Raw genomic sequence first — 22591 nt, forward strand, 5'->3', positions numbered from 1 at the left:
GCACAAAGGGAAAGACTCACAAAATCCAAGAACTCAAGAATCTTAACGTCTCTAAACTTGTGTTGTCCCACAGTGCTGTTTGAATTAATTTCATTAACCATGCAAAAAAGTAGTATGTTTGATAATATTCATACTTTTAAATGAAATTAAAGGTTTCCATTTGCCTCAACTGGACAACAAATAATTAATTACTTCCTGGTTCACTCTCACATCTTGATGGTTCAGCCTTTATTTTTACTGCCACATTGCAAAAGACTTTACTATATGCTATAGTCTGTCCAAACAACATCAAAAGGAATTCATTTTGTTGGACATTCAAGTAAATACCCGGCCATATTAGCCAAACCAACTGAAAATAGTTATTGTGAGTTATACATAAATGAGGTAAGTAAAATTTAAGACCAAAAGCAACATCATAAACTCTGTCAGAAAAAAAATTTCTCACTTAACAAATTAGATTGCAAGCCCTGATGAATAAAAAACGCCTTTAAAACACTTCAACTACATGTAGGTATTGAAAGGTGATTGAAAGGCTGCATAACTTAGTTCCTTGTTCTGTAACAAACAGTGACCTCCTCAAAGCCAGTAACCAGGCAGCATTTTGAAACAGATCCTGTGCAATGACAATCCTCCAAGAGTTCCATACAAACCAGACTCTGGAGTATCAGCCTGCCCTAAGGGGGAAGGTGATTGTTGCTATTTGCAGCTTCAGCAGCACAACACCTAACACATTTAACTTTGACAGCTGAAGTTGCCAATAAAGTATGCGAAAGAAAATGCAATCAGGCCACAAAAATGGAGAACAGCAAAGTGTGTTTGCTTAAGGGATGGTAGAAAAATTACACATCCAGTATGCAAGACAATTACATGTCATTTAGAAGTTTCAAATACTAGGAAAAGTAATATTTCTTTCAGGAAAATGAAAAAAGAAAATATTGGTTAATGATAAGCAATAAACTTCCTACAGCAAGCTAAAGAATATAATGCAACATAATTATATTGGGCTCTGTGTTGCTGTGTAAAAACAGATCCTGCCATACACAGATGTAATCTGCAGCACATGAAGATCCACTGACTGCACTAAGATCTGGGGCAGACAGAAACTTACCCATGCTCAAGGAAGCAAAAAATAAAATTTGGAATGAGAAAACGAGCCCACAAAACAAACAGGGTATAAAGATTCGGCACAAGTGGCAAACTATGATTACAGAAAAAATGACACATTTTCTGCAATGGCTACCTTATTTCAACTATTGTTATTGTCAAACATAAAAAAGAATTTTAAAAAAGTTTGCAACATTTCTGGGCCTTGAAGTGATTGACTCAATTTATGTCCAAGCTTAAGTTCAACCTGACATTTCTTTGTGTGAATGTATGTATTTTTCCATTGTTCATTCTTGGTGTTCTTTTTTTCTAGTTTTGCTTTGGTTTTGGGTAGTGTTCTTCTTTGAAATAATTACTCTTTTTCATAATACTCCTACTGACTATATCCAAGTATTCCTTTTCACTAATTCCAGTTCTGTGCCAGCAACATTATCTTTCTTACTGCTCTCCAACTATGACAAAAACTGAAGAGAACAAAGCCACACAGTACTATCTACAGAAGAAGAAAAAAACCAGCAAAATAAAAAGCATGTTCATCAGAAGCCTCATTGAAGCTCCCCATAAAACAACTGGAGACAATTCTCTCCATCAGGAATCTGTTTTCACATGAAAAACACTCATATGCTTCCAATCTTCGTTTCAGATCTTGGTGAGTTCTTGCCTCTTTCTGATATGCTACGTAACACGTATCTCTAGGACTGACACTGGACATGCAGTTGCACCTCTCAGAGAAACACTCAGCCACAAATAATTAGGCAGAGGATTCCTTGTAATATACTAGGACTGGAGCTTGTCTAAAAATAGATCACAAGGTGAATTTAAAAGCTGATAAATTAAGATTTGATTCATTAAAAATATGCTACAGAATTTGTGATCAAAATGCTAAGAGTTGAAACTAAAAACACTTATCTAAACAAAGATGCAGGAATTATGGCATGCTTAGAACTAATTAATTTCACTAAGGCTGTTCAACGTTCTACAATGACTTCATCAAAATAAAGGCTCTACCCAATTATCACCAATCTGGTCCAATAAAATAATCAGCATGATGTTTAAATGACTATGAGAGGATGATGACTGAGTAACATTTAAAAAAAAAACCAATTTTTGAAAAAGACCTTTTATTATGTTTATTAACAAGAACTGTAAAAGTAAAACAAATACAAAATGATCACCACCAAGGCTAATATTGCCTGTAACATGAAAAAAAACCCCACAGGTTCCATAATTGTTTTGTCAACAAGTTGCTGTCGTTCTTCAAAATTTTTTGCTAATGCAAAAGCTAAACAACAAGTTCTGGGTTCTCAGTGGCCCCTTAAAGGCTTCCTGACTAATTTCTACCTAAAATTAAAAATAATATTTGTAATAGCCAGTGTCACAGTTAACTTGAAGCTAAAATTCAAGCTTGTGTTTTTGACTAGTGAATCACCTTGGAAAGTCATTCCTACAAAAAGGGTTTCACCCTTATTTTACCTGACTATCTCCTCTGGAAACCAAGTACAATAAAAAGAAAACATGAACACTTAAAGAAAGAAGAGATGAATGGCCAGAAAAGTAATCATCATTAACCTCACAGAACTGGGACAGCTTTTTTGCAGTAAAAAAAAAAAAAACTTGTAGAAAACCAAGATTTTAATTATTTAATTAAGCTGATATATTGCTGAACATGAATAAAAAATTAGGTCATTTTTGCTGAATTGTCTTTTCAAGACTCAGTTGAAGAAATGAAGACCAAGTGGAAGGAACAATCCTTAACAGAAACTACACTTGACTCAAAAGTTTGAAGCAGAAAATAGATGGGAGGCTAGAAATGCCTCAGAGGAAAGCAAGAAATATTGCTTGCACCTTTTTCAACTCTCCCTTGGCACCAGATTATACCTATTCGTGAAGAAAAGACAATGGCTAAAATCAGAACAAATGTCCATCTATGTGGCCATTTTTAGGAAGACTTCAAAGGGAAAATAAAAGAGAGAAGTAAAACTACAATATCACCCCCTAAGTGTTTTTGGTTTAGTAAATTACATCGTGAAGTTAAGTAGAATAATTCCTGACATCAAGATTCCTGTGATGATCCAGTTCCATAGGGCTAAATAATCAGCTAGGTTACAGGGTAGAGAAGAGAGAAGGTAGGATTAATAAAAGCAGGAAGTATGTTCATGAGAAAACTGAAAAGGTATCATTACCCTCTAACTTCCTGCATTTTTCTTCCTAATTCTTAAGTACAATACACTTTGAGAAGACAAATAAGACAAAATTGAAAAGGCTTTGGTTTTGAACACAGAATAGAATGCATATTTAGATGGGCAAATATTTGCAAATGAATAGAAAGATCATCAACAAAATTATTTGGGCATGTAATTTTGAAGGAAAAGTTGCAAGTACATCTGATTAAATGCACTGAGTCTATTACTACTTTCAGACCATAATGACTTGCTAATGGATTGATTACAAGTTTTTCATATACCACAGCTGAAGACTAACAAAATTCCCCATGCACAAAGAAACATCTTGGAAATGCCAGGGAGTGGCACCACTTCTGTTATTATGTCTCTGAAAAGCTCAATAATTGCAGTTCTTCCTGGAAAGAAACAAAATGAGCAGAACCAGAATTTTATTTGGAATGAAGTACAAAATGAGGTCTGGAAAACGCACCACACGGACTTCAGAAGACTCAGCTATTTGTCAAGGACAACACCCTCTTAAGTTTCACTGACTAGATCAGAATATAAAACATTTCAGGTCAAAAGAATGGAAATAAGCAAACAGAGGACTCTATTACAAGAACACCAAACCTTGCAATAAAAGCAGCAAAACCAGCCAAAGCAGCAAGACAGAAAGAGACCTGCAGTTGTTGGATCTGAGTCAGCCCACTAGACCCACCAGGGGATGACACCAAAGCTCTGTAAAGCACCTAGCTAAGGAGAAGTCCATTTCTTCACTAACAGTTTATCAGAGGAGAAAAAGAGGAGAATCAAAGATGGGCTTTGCTGGGCTCACATGTGAAAAATTTATCACATTCTATTCAAGGAATAAAAATAAAAACTATGCTTTAATCTCTGTTTTGAATTTTAAAACCCACCCTTCCTCAAAACCCCTACCTACTAGAACCTTCCTACAATTCACAAAACCGAGAGACTTCAAAACTAGTAAATAGGAGAGACAAAACTATGAAAATCCTCAAAAATTTACATCCCTAAATTCCATAAAGGAGAAGATACCAACATTAGCCTGGACCAAAAATTCTGCTTATCCTGGTACAAAGGCCACAATGCTTAACAGAACTACTCATCCTCCCTCTTTTAACATTTACTTTCCAGAGATTTTTTTCTTTTCTTCCAGTGATAGGTTCTTAATATTTAGTCTGTGGCTGTGGACATTGTACATATCAAGGACCTCAAATAAAGACTAACAGAACAAACCCAGTACCTCCATTTTTTGTTTTCTTGGATTAATACATAACCCACCTCCTGTCTGACCACAGTAGTCTGCAGCGGTGCAGGAGACAGCCATATAGGACAGTAAAGTGGATGAAATGTATCTTTGCTACTGGAAAAATGAGTATTCCCCTCTTCCTAACTTGACACTGCTGACCCCGTTCTGTGTACTTGCTCTGGCACTCATCTGACCACACAATAAGATAATTCAATTTGCTAATCCAAGGGAGGAAGGGGGGGAAAAAAAAGAGCAAAACAAAAAGAAAAGAAATAGTGTTCTCCTGGGTTAGTGGAGTGAATTAACTTCTCATGTACTTCGTAAACTACAAGAGTCACTGCAACAAAGCAGTGCAGCCATGCTGTACCAAACCCAAAGAGAAGGGAGTAGCTGGGAATACTCCATGCAGAGCCATTAAGATAGGAGAACAACTAGTCAATCTCTTCAATATCCACCCCACTCCCTTACTTCTCCCCCTAAATCTAAGGGCCAGCAAGACACACTTCAAATTGAGAGCTGCAGCACTGAGTACATTCCCAAACACAGGTCTCCCCACCTGAAATCTAATTACACCAGCAATCTACTAAAATATAATTGTGGCTTTTATTTGAAACCTCTAGGACAAGCTGGTTTTGACATATGATAAAAAATTATATATACTGATTTTAAATAGAAGGGTTTTTTGAAGGTCAAACACAATTATAATTTAAAAAGATCACTCTACTCACAAATGCATCTGTAGAATAAAAACCGCCTCCCAGCTTTTTGGTGGTATAGTCAGAGAAACTAAACTACAATACAGATTTAGGCATTTGCAATTTATTTTAGTATTTTTAATTATTTTAATGAATGTATACCTGTACAACCGACATACATGAAGTCGTTTAAACTCTCTTGCCACCCTTATTTGCATGCATTCTGTTACAGTTTAAGTCACCTAATCACACACTACTTTCCCCATGACACCTGCCCCATGTGATCCAAGGAAACATTAGCACTGAGCATTGAAGGAAGCTGCTTTCAGGAGAACAGTCCCTCGAAAATGCATGGATACATGCAAGGATCAATACCAGAACGGAAGGCACGCAGGCCTTTGGTGAGAGCACTACAAACCTAAGAGACAATGAAAGGTCCCTGCAGGCTCAATCAGCACAGTGAAGATGTGCACCTTAGAGGAGATACACACATCCAACCCCAGCTCCCAGCTAGCAGACTTGAAGCTCCATCCCTCAGTCACAAACAACTTCCTGTTCTCAATTTGCAGTCTCTTGGTCACAACAGAATTTTTACTCCATTGTGCATATTCTTCAAACAGGGGGAAATGCCACTGTGTTCTTTTACAATCTCACAAGTGCTAGAAGCAGAGAGAATTACTTGTAGAAAACCTACTATATGCATGCATTCCATATCTGATGCCTCAGTTCAGAATTTCTCTAAAGGAAAACCAGAATTTCACAGCTTTTCTTTGCTTTCTAGCTAAAGTAAAAACAATCTGTTGTATCTCAGTTCCATTCTGCCTGCAAAGCTAAGAAAAGCAGTGCTAACATGGAAACTGTCCTGTTAGGAGAATCAAGGAGATACTATGGTATCAATATACATTAAATACCTTCTCCCTGCAATGCCAAGAACTGGAAATGGTACTGCAAAATCCACTTCTGCAACTTCTCATGCCTTGGGTTTCGTTCCAGGCATTGGAGGAAGCTTCCGAGCTCTCACCGACAACTGAACATAGACTTTTGCAATTCATTTTCATAACCTGCAGCTCTTCTGGCTTGTATGTTATCAATAGAATTTTAAAGAAATTTTGCTTGTCAAGTCCATTACAGCAGATGAAACTCAAGATAGAAGTAACCCCTTGTTTTTTTCAAAAGTCAGATTAGATATGGGCAATAGTCATATGTCAAAACCACTCCCCAAACAATGCACTGTGATGCCAAAGTTTGGTAACAATTTATAAGCCAGAAGGTTTCTCTTCAAAAGAATTAAAGAAAGCATTTTAATCTGATCCATTCCAAATAACATCAAGATTCTTGAGTTTTTGACAAAATTCCTTGTATCCCCAGCTGCATTACACTCTCTATTCAGCCAGCCTTCCAAACCTCCATCAGACAAAGGGAAAAAAAAAAAGCCAACAAGAACAGAACATTTACATGAAGGTGAAAAAGCATTTTAAAAAGTGACAGTCAAAGAGTGAAGGGAGATTCTTTGCAGTGCTTACGTTTAACTTTTCACCCGTTAAATAAAATTGAAAGCTGAAGAGCTTCCATATCAGTAGAGTTTAGCAAGACAGACTTCTCAGCATCTGGACAGAAAGCATTTCCCAGAGGAAATTAATCATAGAAAATCACAGCATATGTAATCATGTCTCTGTTCAGTTTACAAAAACTGTCCCATCCCACATATCATTTTGCAGATGCAAGCCCAAGGCCAAGAACGCTGTCACAAACCCTTGAATGGCATTCCAAAGGAGAAAAGATGATCATCGCAGTGCTAGAACAGGCTTTATTCTTTCAAAGTACTTAAATATTTTATGAGTACCTTTGCTTTCACAGGGAAGAAAATAATTTCCTCCAAGTGCAGATCAGTGGATGCTATCTAATCTCTTGTCACAACAACGCAATCCTCATGTACACACAACACATCAGCATACCATCTACATCTCTTTATTTCCCCCATCAAGCCGCGAGCACTGATGGGCTAATTGCGAGCTGATGCCGAAGAAGCGCTCCGGGCACGGCAGGCAGGGCGGGCGGGCAGCGCTCGGCCGTGCCCGCCGGCTCGGGGCTCGGGGGGGCCCGGCGAGCGCCCCCGCCCCGCCCGCTTCCTCCGCTCGCCGCGACGCCGCTTTCGGCTCGAAAATCGCCATCGGGTTTTTGTTAGCGCAGTAACCCGTTCGTCCCCACGGCGGGCGCACAAAGTGGGCTGCTCCTCGCCACCGGGGACAAAAACCCTGATTTCATGTTTTTTTTTCCCGGGAAGCGCCTCGAAAAAGGAAAAGCTCACGCCATCGGGAGGGTATTTTCGGAAGCAGGGGACCTGACTCGTCGGGTGGAAATACGCAATACGAGAAAAGGCGAAACCGCAGATTTTCTCCATCACCCTTTCACAGAAGACATTATTTTAAGATGGGGTAAACGCCGCATCCCAGACGAAGGGCGTCGCTGATTTTTAAATCCGGAGAAACACGCTGCCTCCAGCCCCGGGCAGCCAGTGAAAGAAGGTCACCCAAAAAAAAAAATAAACCTCTGGAAGCGTCTCCGCTGGAACCGCGGAAATCCGCCCGCGGGCGGGAGGCTGCGCAGCCCCGGGGCCGGCGGGCTGGGTGGGTGTGCCGGGGCGCCCCGCGGGCGGACAGGGCCAGGGAGACGCGGGCAGCGGGACCCAGCAGCACCAAATGCCCGGTGTGGGATGCCGGCCGCGTCCCGCCTGCGGCGATGCCCGCTGGCACCGGCGATCGCCCCGCGCCGACGGGGGGAAAGGGAGGCGGGGGCGCGGAGTGAGCTACGGGCCCGACGGGGGAGGGGGAGCGGGCTGCGCCCACACCGTGCTGCCTCCCCCTCGGCCGGCCGCAGCCCGCCCGGGTCCCGGCGGGCGGCTACCTCCTGACACAATAGGCACCGGGCGGACCGCGGCCCCGCTCCCCGCCGCGGCTCCCGCCCGACCCGCAGCCCAGGGCGGCGGCGGCGGCAGCATCATCATCCTCACTCACCCCTCCGAGGAGGCTCGCGCGCCGGGGAGGGGCCGTCGCTAGCGGGTGCTCAGCGAGCCGGCATCCCGCGGGATGCGGAGCGAGGGCGGAGCGCTCGGTGTCCCTCTGGCAACGGCCCCGGCGTTATTCCCTGCACATAGCGGCGGCTAACGGCACCGCGGCACCGCGCCGCACTGCGCACGCGCCGGGGCCCAGCGGCGGCGGGGCCGCGCTGCGCCTGCGCCGCCCGCAGACAATAGCGTTCCCCGGGCTGCGGGCGCTCCCCGCGCGGGCGATGGCGGGAGGTAAACGGCGCTTCCCGCCCCGATCCGCCCCGGCCGTGGCGGGACCGGCGCTGAGCCCGCTGCCGGCCCGTGGGCGTAGGCGGACGGGCTGTGCTGTGCGCAGGCGCGACTGCGGCCGCGATCCACAACAAAGGGGAGATGAGTTGCGGCGACCACCCTTTCCCGGTTGCCGGGGGTGGGCGGTGGGAGGGGACTCTGCCTCCGGTGGCGCGGTGCATGCCGGGACTTGTAGTCCTGGCGGCGACATTCCCGCCGTCGGAAAGCGCGACGGATTCCTGGCGTTGCTAGTCTCAGCTGCGGCGGCCGACGGCAACGGTCGGCCACCAGGAGCCGGAGGGATCCCCGCAGGTGGCTCCTCCGAGAGCCCAACGCGGGAAGGGAGAACGGGTGCGACTACTGTCCCCCAGCCCCGCCGCGGGCAGCCCCCGGTACCGGGGGATAGCGCCGGCTGCTCCCCGGCAGCCAGCGGCGTCCTGATGCGGGCGCCCCGCGGGGAGCGCGCCCTGGAGGAGTCCCTGGAGCGGTACCAGAGGCGCCTCCGAGGTGAGCGGCACGGGCGCGGGGTGAGGGCGGGCCGCCCCAGCCGCCCGCCGGGAATGCGGCTGCCCCCGCCCCGCGGAGCCCCCGGCCGGGCCGGGACGGGAGCAGCGGGGAAGCTGCGCCCACAGCCCATCGCAGGCGCCCGTCCCACCGAGACCCGGCTCGGGCAGGACCGCTGCTGCTTCGGGCGCGGTTTTGGCCATCCTGGAAGAGCGGATTCCAGTCGTGGTAAAAGATGAGGGTACAAATGGGTTCCTATGAGAGTGGTTGTTTCCCCTCTCATCGAGTGTGTTCATACCTGCCGCTTTGTCCAAGAGGCGTGGGGTATAGCCCGGCAAAGAGCACCTGAATCTGTCAGCCTGGCCTTACGAGCCTTCAGACTGTCTCTGGCTGGGCAAAGTAAATGTCAGAGTTCTGAAGAAAGCCACTGGATAGTTTGTGGGTACCGGAACCTACTGGTGCGGAAAGTTGTGTTCTTAGCACAGCACCCCCACATGGCCTGTTGGGATGTTTCCTGTGCCATAGGAAACAACATTGTTTTATCCTTGTTTCTTTCTTCTTTTTTGCAATGGAAATATTTTCAAATAGCTACTTGATACTTGATTCCCAGCAAATATTTTTTTACTTTGTTCTCAAAGGAGCATCAGTTCCTTACATTAGCGATAGATTTCTTTTTTTCCACAAGATAGAGCTTTGAGGAATAATTTCTATTTACTTTTCCTGTAGATGAAATGAGCATGGTAATGCTACTTGACACTTGCAGTTAACCGTTATTGCAGAACAATTAGGATAACAAATATCAGGGCTGTTTAACTGTGTGTGAGACTGTTAGAGCTGACCATTTCTAATGCATATGTTGGGTGCATGTATTCTCTTCATACAACTTATTTTCATTTAATCTTTTTCTGACGGGATCCCCTTACACTGGATCTGTTATATTTGATAAATAATTTCATAATCTGAATTTCTGGTGAGCCTTTCCCCATTACATTCCTGGAAACAAGAATTTTCTTTTCATACAATGCCAAGGTAGTTTTGATTTCATACATCTGGGGATGCTTCTCATGTCAATCAATTACTATGCTTCGCATGTCTCAAATCAATATGGTTATGCACAAACAGCCCCAATACAGGGCAATATAGCCTAAGTTCTATTGTGTTTCTCAAAGAACCTCTTTATTTCTCAGTGATGTACAATTTTTAACTCCTTTTAGCTGTACAGCATTTTCCACATCATTACTACCAGTGTTAAGAATTCACCGTAGGATAAACAGGTTATCATTACTCTCAAGGTTGCAAATCTAATGCTTTACCTACTTCTCTTATATAGTTATACAGCTGGAGATTTTTCTTCCCATTGGGATGACCCTGTCATTCGGGTTCAGCAATTTTAGGTGGCGTGCTTTGGGCATTATTTGATGTGTTTGAAATACAGCATTCATAACCTGCCTGTAGTGCTTGACATTATCTGGATGCAGGCTGAGCTCATGGCAACAGGTTCTTACCACCCATACTGGATACCAGAAGAATCACTTGACAGCCTTACTCAGTTTGATGGAAGAGTACTTAAGTTCTCAAAGAGCAACTGATTATTTCTGGGCAGTGTCCTTTGTTGCAAAGGGAAATCCCTCAGAAGACAGGAAGCTTGAGTGTTCAGTAAACTGAGTCTGGTGGCCAGAGGGCAGAAAGCTGGGCCAAAAAAACCCGATGAAGACCTAACTGGTCTTAGAGCTCAACAGAGAGGCTTTGATAATAACAAAGGTTCTATAATGTAGCTTTTCCTGACCTTGTGTAATGGAAGTCTTTAATGCTATGTGTCATATTGAGTTAGGAGGGTGGTATTTGTACAGTTGGGGTTGTTAGGTTACTGCATAAACTTTAAGGTTCATTTGAAATGGTCTCAATTATATTAAAAAATTTAGGAGATAGTATTTCTAATAAAAGATTCTTCTCAAGGGAGTAGAGGTATTTTGTAAATGAGAATGAGTGGTGAGCTGCTGTATTCATATTAATAAGTGAAAATTGACAGGCATAATGTGAATGTCCAATGGGCCTTCTACTACACCACTGCTGAGAGGAGAGTGTGATGCCTTCCTGTGACTTTCCCCTTTTCTACTAACAGCAGTAAATTGAGAAGACTATTTAGAGTCCAGTTCTTTGTTTCTAGCATATTTCTGGTTTCTTGAACAAAGAACTATTAGCTTATATTTTTGTGTTGAGTCTTCTGCCTCTTGAGTAAAGAGCACTGGCTCACTGTTGGACCTGGGACAGTATAAGAGCAGGAGAAAAGGAGGAGCAAACCATCCTTTTTAGGTACTGAGCCTGATACACTTGTCTTCCTCAAGTCTGTCTTGTGGAAATGACATTCTGTATTCCACTGCATTGCTGAGTGCAGTGTCCTACATAATTTCAGAGAATGGAGATGCAAACCCTAAGAGAAACAGATGACAAGATAAGTATTTTCTGAATAAAGTTTCATTTTGTGGCTGTTTTATGTGGCTCCAAAAATAAACCAGGAGATATAGGAAGTCAAAGACATCTTAGGAAAAGTGAGTATGTGACCCAGTTTCCATCACTTCAACGTAGCTGTCACACTGAAGCAGCTTAGAATTACATTTGTAATGTTTGTTTTTTTTGTCTAGGCTTTTTATTTTTATTTGGCAGGTGTTTCTAGGTATTATTCTGAGCACAAAATGTTCTTTTAAAGGTGGCGAATCTGCCACAAGGAACTTGGCAATGAGGTTTTCACATGTGAGGATTTCTAGAATTTAGGCAAATGCTTTATGCTCTGCAGAAAGAGCCACAGGTATGGGAACTTGTGACAATGACTGCTGCACTGTGCTTTTAAAGATCATAGCTTGGTAAAAGTAATGCTGAAAACTACCTATTTCTCATATAAAAAGAGAGCAAGAAACCAAATCAGAAGGATTTGTTATTTTGGAACAGCTGAGCATTTCACACACCTTGGGATCTTTTGAGGCCTGACTAATGATATTGCTCATTGCTGCATGTAAAATCCTAGCAGCACAGGTAGTGATGGTAGGATACTTTTAGGCTCAAAATGGCCATGTAGTGTGTTACTTCCACACTAACATACGTGTGTTTGGCAGCCAAGAAAGAACAGCTGGATGTCAGAATGGGAAGTAAAGTTCCAAGGTGTGATAAACACAAAAACCCCTATAACCAAATCCTCAGTTTCAATATTTTTCAGTAGTTACTTGACTGAAAAGATATATGGTATAATATTTTAGATTTTTAGCTGTCAATGGAAGCAAATGTTGATCTAATTTTGGACAGGAAAGTTTTCTTTAAAAGGCCATTGTCTTTTTGCTTTCACTAGTGTGTCTAATTGTCTTTTTTGTCAGTTACTGTTTCACAAAAATTCTACAGTGATTTGCTTTGGGTTTTTTTAAGACCTAAGGAATCAGTGTAATTCCTTCTCTAATTTTCTAAGGCTGTTTGCTTATTGGGAATATCAGCAGAGTGATCAGATATCAGCAAGTGATGCTGTTTGTTGAATTTATAGCCAGTAACTTCATCTTCTTGTTGACATTATTAGAACCGGACTGTTAGGTTTGGGTGACAGACTTATAACAACTTTTTCATAGAGTTGCCATTTGTTTTCTTCAATTTATGCTGCTTAATGATTCTACCAGCTGGAGTTATTTTCCATGTCTTTCAGGCAATTCTGTTGTTTTGAATGATTTATTCTTTTGCTCCCAGAGTATTTTCTATGGCATTTCCGAGTTCATGAATGAGGTAGCTTTGGTGCTTTCATTTAAAGGAGTACTCTTTTTAAAGAGTTCTGTGCAGTGCCTGAGAAAACATCTCTTGTTTAGGCAATGCTAAACTGGTTCAATGCCTTCTGGGTTTTTTTCCTGTTTTGACTTCAATGGCAAATTGTTCTTACACTGATTTTTTTTTTTAATGTATTGAATTTGATCCATCATATTTGGGTGCTAGCTTGTCATTTTTCATAATCATCTCAGATCCTTTGAACACTGAAAACCAAAGGGCTTAATAGTAAGTCGGGGGTTTTTTTGAAGTTTCAATCCACATGAGTCCAAATTCAATTATATCGTCAGCTGTTCCAATAGGAAATAGCACTTCAATGATGTTTTAGCATAGAACAGGAATACGTGTTTGGATTTTATTTGTAGAGTCGTGTTAAGACATCGAAAAGACAGGTGCTGATTGATTTTGATATGCAGATTACAGTGCTGCATGTGAGCAGGTTTTGCAGTATATTTTCACTGAGGCCGTGTTTCTATAAAATGTACTATTACAGGAGTAGCTTAACTCAAACAGATTGAATTGGGGAGACTTAAAAATTAATTGCTTCTGAATTCATTAAAAAATTAATCATGTTGTCTTTCAGCAGATGTTTTTTGTTGTCCTGTAGTTTGCATCCACAGCATTTTTTTTAAATTTCTTTCATATTTAAAAAGAATATTTTTACATTGTAAGAAACAACAAACATAGTCTTTCTGCTCCTTGGTATATTGTCTTTTATCCTAATGCCCAAAATTATGTTCCTTACTTTGGAAATAAAAAATACTGTAATGTATTTATTTCCTTTTAAACATCCAGTTCCACTCTTACTGAAGTGTTGGATCTCTTGTATCTGGTGAATGTAAAGCCACACCACTGGGACATCCTAATTTCCAATTTCCCAGTGGAGAGTGTTTTGCCTATGACAGCAACATTCGTAATTTGGAAATAGGCAAGCTTTTAAGAAATTTAAGCAGATACTTGCTGACACTTTCCAGAATGTGGTGACATTATTTCAGAGGCAGGAAAGTGTAGTAAAAAAAAATTGGCATAATTGTGCCATTGATATTGGCTTTAATGTGTTTCACTACTACTGGCCTGTATGGTTATGGGAAGAGAGAACAGAGTGTAAGATCTCTGTTATCTTTGTGGATGAAGTAATAGCTTGGAGTTCAGAAGCTGTGATACTACAGACAGAGAGAAGTTCTGGGAAAACCAATAGATATGGGCTTGGTTGGTTCTGGTGTGGTTTGGTTTGTTGTTTGTCCCTTGGCTAGGGAGCAAATACTGATGCTTTGGGGTTCTCTGGCAGACAGCCACAGGAAATGGGGAAATGAAGGAAGTTTAATGCTACCAGATTAAGGCACACCACATGACAATTTATATGACATTGAACACTTCTTGGCAACAAATGGTTGCAACATAGTTTGCTAAATATCTAAGCCATTGCATCAGTGAGATACTTCTGTCATTTCTCAATTAGCTCTTCTGCCCTCAAAGCATCTGGAATGCTCAAGAAAGAGAAGAGCCTAAGTATGCCAAAAGTGAAATATTTGACCTAAACCCTTCTTTTTCTGAGTCATTGCCTTGTAAATGTTATTTGGGTTTGTTTTACTAAATTTTGACTGTTTGAAATATGCTTATTATTTTTGTGAAGTCAGCTGAATCAAATAAAAGATTAAGGAAGGAATATAAGGAAAAAATATATTGAACATTAGATAAGACCTTTACTGTATCATCTGTCAGCAAGTCAGCTCTTGAAAATATTTGTATTTATGTGGATAAAGGTTTTCTGCTGTGTTTTTTTAGTCTTTTTTCTAGAATAGTGTATGTTGTTATTTATTTTTCACACTGTTCAGAAATCACTGGTGTTTATTAAATAACTGTTTTATGGTGGCTTTATGGTTTGCTGAGTTATTATTTCATTTACTCAGGTATTTGTTTCATTTTGTGACATGTTGCTTTGTAATAATGTGTGGTGGCATCACTAAAATGCAAAAACATTTTTTTTGGTTTCCAATCCTGCATATTGGAGAAAATGTAGCATGAGATTTAGGTTCATTGAAAAGTATGGAAGGTGCATATGCTAGGAAATATTTTAGGGTCAAGTATATTATTACTTGTGCTGCTCCAGTGTCCTAATGTATTGAGGGGCTAAGATGCTATGTATAGCTCTTCTCTGAAAAATTAGTATTTAGTAAATATTTTGCAAATATGGTAGGGTTTTTTTGGTTGTTTGCATTGGGTAATTGCTTCCAGTGGCTGAGTTTAGGTCAAGTAGTCAAGCTAGACACATGCTGAATGCTTGTAGTTATCTCATGTTTTTTCCCATTTAAAATATCAGTCAGTAAATCCTTTCTTTTATGTTGTTTATTGTGGGTAATGATGTGGTTGGGTTTTTTTAGAACGTGCCAGTGAAAGCATCTCTCAACTGAAACATGCCTTGGCAACAGGTGATGGCACTGGATTTGACCAGTCCTCTGTGGATGAAAGCAGTGACAATGCAGACACGGCCAATGATGACTGTGAGACTGCAGCCAGCCAGGAACTGCAGCACAGTCATGCAGGTAAGATTGCTCTGAAAGGAAATGGTTTAAACATTGTTAGGAATTACACTCGTTTCAATTTCAAAAGTAATTATATATTGGTTATAATGGTTTTTATCTCTTCCTAGTTAACCAACTTAAAATTTTGTTGCAACACCAAGAAAGAATGGAAAGTGAAGAGTCTCCCTCAAGAAGGAAGAATTCATTCCATGTATGTTTCTTCTGGTTTCATTTGTGTTGTTTGAATAAACAGCATGCATGTTGATTTTATGGTATAAAGAGACGAAAGAAACATTGAATAATTTTAACAATCTTAAATATGGGAGCTTCCTGAGGCTATGACCAGAACTTGGTATCCTTATGACCATAATGGAAGAAAAAGGAATCTATAATACAAGGTTTATACTTTTCTCTTCTTTTTGTTGACCATGTAGTGTGGTTGTCCATTCCTTTTTGTTTTGAAAACACTTGGGCTAAACAAGGAAAAATTTCTGAAAAAGCAGCCTCTTTTTCCCTTTGACTGTACCTTAAGGATTCTCAATACCCTTCTTATGCTTTAACTATGCTTTTTCTTGAAAGAGTTAGAGATGTTCATGCAAAAACAGGGTTTATAGTTCTCTGCCTAAATGCAGTGGTCTCTGTCAAAGTTTGATTACTCCCTTACAAGGGCTTCTCAGACGCTGCTTCATTGAAGCAGAACTGCACCACAGTACATGTGATGCACCCTTCAGTTACAGAGCAGCTGAGAGTTGCTAGAAGCTCCACAGAAAAATAATTCAAAGGCACTGTTGCAGTTTTATCTTTTGATGGCTTACACTGAATATTTTTGGTTTATACTAAGCAAGACAAGCAGCTCTTTGCTGTCAAAGTTAGCAGCAGAATAATCTAAAACCTGTATTCCTGCTGTGTTGCTTTCAGCCTGTGTAATGAGCATAGCTCTGCTCTCCTGACGTTAAGGAATTTTATTTAAAGTTAACTTTTTTGAGTGTTCTAAGACCAACGAGTTTAGTATGGTTGGCCTGCCAGGTATTTTGCCTCATAATGGCATAGGAAAGAGTTAGTGTTTTGTAGCTCAAGGCATTGATGGACCATTGGATGACTTTAGCATGACATAAATTGGTATCAGTTTGTATTTAGCCTTGGAAGGAAGGGAAAGAATCTTTTATTCCATCTTTGGTGAACTTTTCTACTTACATTGGGAAGTTTTAGTAGAGTGGAGAATTTAGAAATTGAATACTTTTATCTAAGAAATTTGGGGTAGTGCTTTCAGGGAGTGAGTCAAAGGATGGAGGAATAAACAGAGAAAAAAATTGGAATTTACTGTATTGGTACAGCATTGCCCCATTTCTTCCTCTTGAAGTTTCCAGTGAGAGATATTCTGTGAAGTGTGGCTTTACTGTCCTTTGCAGCTGTCCTCCATCTGCTTGAGGATATGAAAGTGTTCTGAAGGCAGACCACGTGTAAAGCTCAAAAAAATGTTGAACTACAAAAGTGCACACACACCAAAAATAAGCCCAAGCCCTCATAAAATATGAGCCTGTCCAGTGATTTACTGGACACTGCAGAAACATTTCTTGTATAAGAAGAATCCAATTTCCCAAAGGTCAAGGAAAGCAAACTTAGATTATGAGTAACCTTAACCTTTTGCTTTGAGTGACGCTGAAATACCTGATGACTGCTGAATAGTAAATGACTGCTGGATCTATAGCTAAATGTAACATTTCACAAAAACTATACACTTTAGTAACCTTTATCACACTTCATACATATAAATAATATTGTTGCCACAAAATTCCCTTTTCTTTCCCATAGATTAAAGTTGCAATAGACATCAAATTATTAAATCATTTCTTTGATTACACCCAGATGGTTGGGCAGAAATTTTCCTTTTGCTCTACACTTCATCACCTGAGGTCAAGGCCCAGCAAGATTGCTTCATATAACAACTGCAGGTCTTCAAGCTGGGTTTTGGCTAACCTAGCTGCATCCAACCTCTGTTCCTGACACTTTTATATGTGATGGATTCCTCTTGTCTCCTGCCAGTTTTTAAGGTGGCAGAGTTTCTCTGATTCTGTGGTTTAGATGCTTGAGATTTGAGACATTCTGGAAAAGTACAAGGTGGGCCAAATTGTTTGTGATGTTGGCAAAACTGTTTGTCACCATGTTGAATGCTGGCTTCTAGAGCTGCTAAGCATTTACATTTTATAAATCCTTTTCAGAATTAAGTATTTTAGTGTGAAGAGTATTTCCAAGACTCAGGCATAATTGTTTGGTAATTCATATTGATCAGATGTGTCTTTCAGTTCGGATTTTAATATTTAGTCAGATTTAAATTCATGCCTCTCCCGACCTCTGTTCTTTCACCCTGTTACATGTTATATTGTGAGAACATTAATTTAAAAATCCCAAATCAATTTATAATTAATTTATAACATTTATGTTATTAAAACAGTTTAAAAAAGTCGCAGAGGTCCTCTGTTCTTTTTGTGTTGAGAAAATATGCTACCTGTTATTTTCTTTTTAGTGAAAAATTCGTTGGCAGTATTGTTTACATTACAATGATGTTTCTCAGTTTAAACATTAGAACTGTTTTTCAGTGAAAAATAATTTGAATAGAAACGGAGTTTTTCCACATTTTCTAACACTGCTGTGGTGTAATCTTGTCAGGGAGGCAGCTGGAGGTCTCAGCTGCAAGGTATTCCTTACATTTTCAGAGAAGAGGAATGGATGAATAGGAGCCAGAGACACAGACGACTTAGAAATATTATCAAGGCTATATTATATATACTTTAACAAGTGTGGTTCCTTTTTTTGGTTTAACTTCTGATGTAGTTAGGATTAAGAATTTAAATCAAGATGAATTCTGAGTCAATAGAACATGGGGCTTATGTCTACTGAGCTAGGCAGAATATGTGGCAAATTTGGAATTCTTTCTCTAAACAGATGTTTCTTCAGATAATTCTGGATATCCTCCATTTGTCTCTGCTGTCCTGGTTACAGATATCTCAAGAGTGTCCCCCTCTTTAAAACAGCCAATACTTATATTTGGCATAATTGGACTGTAAGGTTTTTCTTGCTAGAAACTTTCATCTCATCCTGATTTAAGGATTATACCTTTATAAGGATTGGACAGGGAATTTTAATGCATTGTTGGCAGAACCTGTAGATAAGATAACTAGTAGATGTTACTGCCATTGGTAGCTTGGTTTGCCTTTTTAAAATTTGGTTTTGTGGGTGTTTTTGTTCAGGTTTGGTTTGGGGTTTTTTGGTTTTGCTTTTTTTTGGAATGGTGAATATTTGAAAAGTAATATTTAAAAACAAGGATGTAGGTTTCTGAATCTTTGATCTCTTTTAGACTTCAATTATATTTAGGAAATATATAATTGAATATTTTTGCACAAAAAGGCATGTTTGTGACCCAAAATCATAGGTGTTAGAATTGTGTGAGTTTCAAAAATAGGGATATGGATAAAGATACTTGTTTTCCTTCAGAAGTATAAACTAATGTTAATGGAGACAACTCCATTAACAACTCTGTGTGCATTTAAACTGTAGGTTGTATTCTGTGTGCAAGCAAGACCTTACAGCAATAATGGAAAATCAGAACATAGCACATGTTGTTCTTTACTTCCTTCAGAAGCCCCCAGAAGCTGTGCCCGAAGACTTACCAGCCTTTTTTGATCTTGTTCCTATAATCACCGATCAGTCACAGTACATTAAACATTTGGAAGCAGAAGTGAAGTTTTACAAGGTATCACACAATTCATTTGACCTACTAAAACCCTGGTCCCCCAAATGTGAAGAACTGCATTAAAAGCAGCTTACATTTAGACTTGAGATTGATTGTTGTAATGACCAAAATTTAGCCAAATGCAGTTCAGTAGATCCCTTACCTTGTGTCCTGGTATCTAGTATTTAAGGATCTTTAAAGACATTTTTATATCCTGTGACAAATACAAATAAGCTTTTTTTTAAAGAACATTTATAGCAATTTAAGATGCAGAAATACAAAATCTCTCTTTTTTGAATTCTTAGTCTCTCTAAAAGGTTTAAAATATTTGAAAATTATAGTCTAGGCTCTTGGTCTTAAGATGCATTTCAATATTGATAGCCATCTTAAGGAACCATTTAAATGCAATTCCTTCATCCTGTAGGAGGAGTTGTGTGAGGTGAAAGATCAAGAACAGACAGTTTTGCTTGAAAATGAGGAACTCCATCAGAAGCTGAAATTCTTAACTGCAGAATACATGTTGAGAGAGCAAACTCTTCTTGATGCCTCAGTAAGTTTTTATTTTTTGTTGCTTTAATCAGTTCTCAAGGATCTGGCCAGATTATTTTTATGGAAGGGTGTACAAATGGTTGTCTGCAAACAGAATTTTAGTCAAAATTTAATGAGAATTTGTAAATATGGATTTCCTTGGGTAACATCATTATCATAGGTTGCTAACCTAATTAACTTTTTTATTGGTTCTTATATTCTACTGAAGATTAAAAGATTCAATACTTAAGTAAATTTGTTTAAAAAAACCAGCCTGCATAACCATAACTGAAGAATTAATACTTTCATTTTAGGCAAATACTCAGAGATCCTGGCCAGTAGGTGGTAAAGACTGTAGCACACACCAGCCTGCCACCTCCTCACTGGCACATAACAAAGATCAGGCTTTTGTTGCAGCAGCTTCTGGAGACAAAGCCACATGGCCTGTAGAACTGGTTGGTATTACCTTTCTTCACAGAGTCCTACCTTTGCAAACTGTTCAGTGTTGTTGTTGTTCCAGTTGTGATTAGCTTTTAACAGGCACAGGAGAAGTTTTAGTTGACTGAACCTTAATCTGAACTCAAATTTTATTCTCTTAAACTTCATCTTCTCATTATACCCTAATTAATATTATTGTGCAGCTAGACACAGATGGCAGGTTGTCTGCAGATCTGCAGATGATGACTTCCCAGAGATAGTTCTTGTTTAAAGATGATGGCTTCACTGTACTTTGGAGATTCTTAGGAGTAACACAGCACCCAAGCAGGTGGGAACTAGCTGGTGTAATTTATGTAGCCCTCCACACAAGCTCTTCTCCTAATGAGTTGTTCTGCTCCTGGAGCAGTACAGGCTCAGTAAAGTACAAAAGTAGTTTTGTGCAATCTGCTTTCCCTTAGATGAATTACACACCTTGTGCTTTTAGAGATACAGAGCAGTCCTTGTAATTTAGAGATAATGTTGTCTCCTCCTTTATTTTTAGTTTCAGAGGATATTAATTTTCCCTTTACTCTGAAGTAGTTTTGCTATCTTTTGGAAAAAAAACTTGGCTAATTGACAAGTTTTGATATATTTTATCCATGTGCATTTGTGTACTGTGGAATTTATACAATACTTAAATGCTTTAATTAAATGGGATTTGAGGGTTTTTTCATAGAAATATATAGTTTGGGGGGTTTTTTTACTATTATTTTAGAGCTGAAGACCTCAGTGTTCACTAATGCCTGCAGTTGTTTGGAAGCAGTTTTTTACAGTAATTGCTTTTTTCTTCATCTGCCAAATTTAAATCAGGAGAATCATGTTAATCTATGAAGTGTCATAGTGAGCTAAATTTGTAGTGCTTTATCTGGTTTGTTATCACCATTGTATTTAACATGGTGAGGTTGATTCATAAACCTAGTTCTTCACCATGTGTATGAAGAGTAGCTCACTATGTTATAAATAAATAGCCTGTGTACTTGAAGCTCTTAATAATTATGTGTTAATATCTGCTGACCTGTGGGAGACCAAGAGCAAACTTGAGACATGATTATCAGTTTCTGTGCATCATTGTAGATAGCTGAGGAATGCAGTTGGAATTGAAACAATTTACCATATGAGGATCTGGCAAAAAAATCTTATTTAGAAACAAAAAAATGGGAGGGTTGTTCACTTTTTAGACTTCCAGAAAATTGAAATATTTAAGTTTCTCTGCCACTAGTATTTCAACAGGTTTATGTCCTCAGGGGAAAAGAATGTGGGTAAAGTCTAGGTTTGTTTGTAAAGACTGTTATGAGGAAAGCAAGACATATCTTCTCCCATCTTTTTTAAAGGAGAATCTAAAACTTCTTTATCAAGAAAAAGTCAATATCCTTGATGCTCAAATACAGTCTCTAAGGTAAAGTGAATTTTTTTTCTTAAAATAATCCTGAATAAATTTTCACTGCATAACAGCATGAACCACTCTTAATATGACTTTAAATAAGAGAATGCGTGAATGTTGTGTCTTCTAATAGTGTCCCTGAAAACTGGTTTTCTATTAAGTTTTCTCAAATATAGATGTAGCAAAATTGAATAGAATTTCAATAGAAATTGAAATTTCTAGTTTATAGAAACAGTAGCAATATGAAACATCTCTTTTTTTATTCTCTTTCCCCTAAGAAAGGTCATGTAAGGTAGACCACTCAAAGAAGAAAGAGAAATTACAATTTTAACTTGTGTGACAGCTTCCATAATTAACTACTTTCTACTACTGTTTAATTATGTTTTTCCCTAAATAAATTGTGGTTTCAAGTATTTGAAAATGCTAGCCTGTTCTGTGAGTAAAAAGAGTTAGTGGTAGGGAGACAAGTTAAAAGAATGCTCTCTGCATTGGTAAAACCTGCAACATGCAAAGCCAGTTGTCTTAGTGAAGGTAAAGGAGGATCTTTAATTTCAGCTGTATAATCCAATTTTTTTTTCCCCTTGGTCTCAAGTGTTCTATTTACCCAGAAATAATTGTTGGGGGTTGTCTCAGAAGTTCCTCAAGTACATTATTCAGTCTCTGATTTCTCCTAAGAGGCATGATCTTGCAAACAGGAAGTTCTGCAAAACTCAGTCTTATTGAAGTGAGAAATTATATGGCTTTCTGTGGGACTATCTTCCCTTTTAACTTGAAGGGTGAATGTACACAGGACTTGCTGATTTCTGTCCAAAACTGTCCAACAATAGATTTGTTGCACCACGACTGTCTAAGGATATATGCAGCGCAAATTCTGTTCAGGTTATAGTGGATTATATGTAATAGACCAAGTACTAAAATTGGAAAAAGTGCACAGAAGATTTTCCAGATGGAAATAAGAATGCACGCAGTGTATATATCATGTGCACAGTAAATCCGATGCAGCCAGAATGTGTCAGACTTCCTGAGTGTGTGCTGCCCAGATGGCCTGCATAACAAACCCAAAGCTTTGGATTCATTGCACAATTTGTC

At 39.7% G+C, this 22591-nt stretch overlaps 2 protein-coding genes across 22 annotated transcripts in view; one reads left to right on the forward strand and one right to left on the reverse strand.

Annotated features, from left to right (window-relative positions):
• CEP170 (centrosomal protein 170) overlaps positions 1–8638 on the reverse strand; it is a 92494-nt gene extending 83856 nt beyond the window's left edge. For 9 of the 11 annotated variants that reach the window (XM_064414662.1, XM_064414663.1, XM_064414661.1 and 6 more), the window contains exon 1: positions 8246–8638. The gene's annotated coding sequence lies outside the window, so the exon portion shown is untranslated. The remainder of the gene's footprint in view (positions 1–8245) is intronic. The other 2 variants (XM_064414659.1, XM_064414658.1) reach the window with 1 other exon arrangement.
• SDCCAG8 (SHH signaling and ciliogenesis regulator SDCCAG8) overlaps positions 8430–22591 on the forward strand; it is a 103960-nt gene continuing 89798 nt past the window's right edge. For 2 of the 11 annotated variants that reach the window (XM_064414676.1, XM_064414679.1), the window contains exons 1-7: positions 8779–9072; positions 15246–15407; positions 15515–15597; positions 19024–19137; positions 19541–19666; positions 19959–20099; positions 21453–21517. In XM_064414676.1, the coding sequence (XP_064270746.1) occupies positions 9006–9072; positions 15246–15407; positions 15515–15597; positions 19024–19137; positions 19541–19666; positions 19959–20099; positions 21453–21517 (758 nt within the window). In that variant the 5' untranslated portion in view covers positions 8779–9005. Of the gene's footprint in view, positions 8530–8637; positions 9073–15245; positions 15408–15514; positions 15598–18941; positions 19138–19540; positions 19667–19958; positions 20100–21452; positions 21518–22591 lie in introns of those variants that run through there. The other 9 variants (XM_064414677.1, XM_064414675.1, XM_064414673.1 and 6 more) reach the window with 8 other exon arrangements.

The sequence above is a fragment of the Passer domesticus genome, chromosome 3 (assembly GCF_036417665.1).
Source record: "Passer domesticus isolate bPasDom1 chromosome 3, bPasDom1.hap1, whole genome shotgun sequence".
Taxonomy (NCBI): Eukaryota; Metazoa; Chordata; class Aves; order Passeriformes; family Passeridae; genus Passer; species Passer domesticus.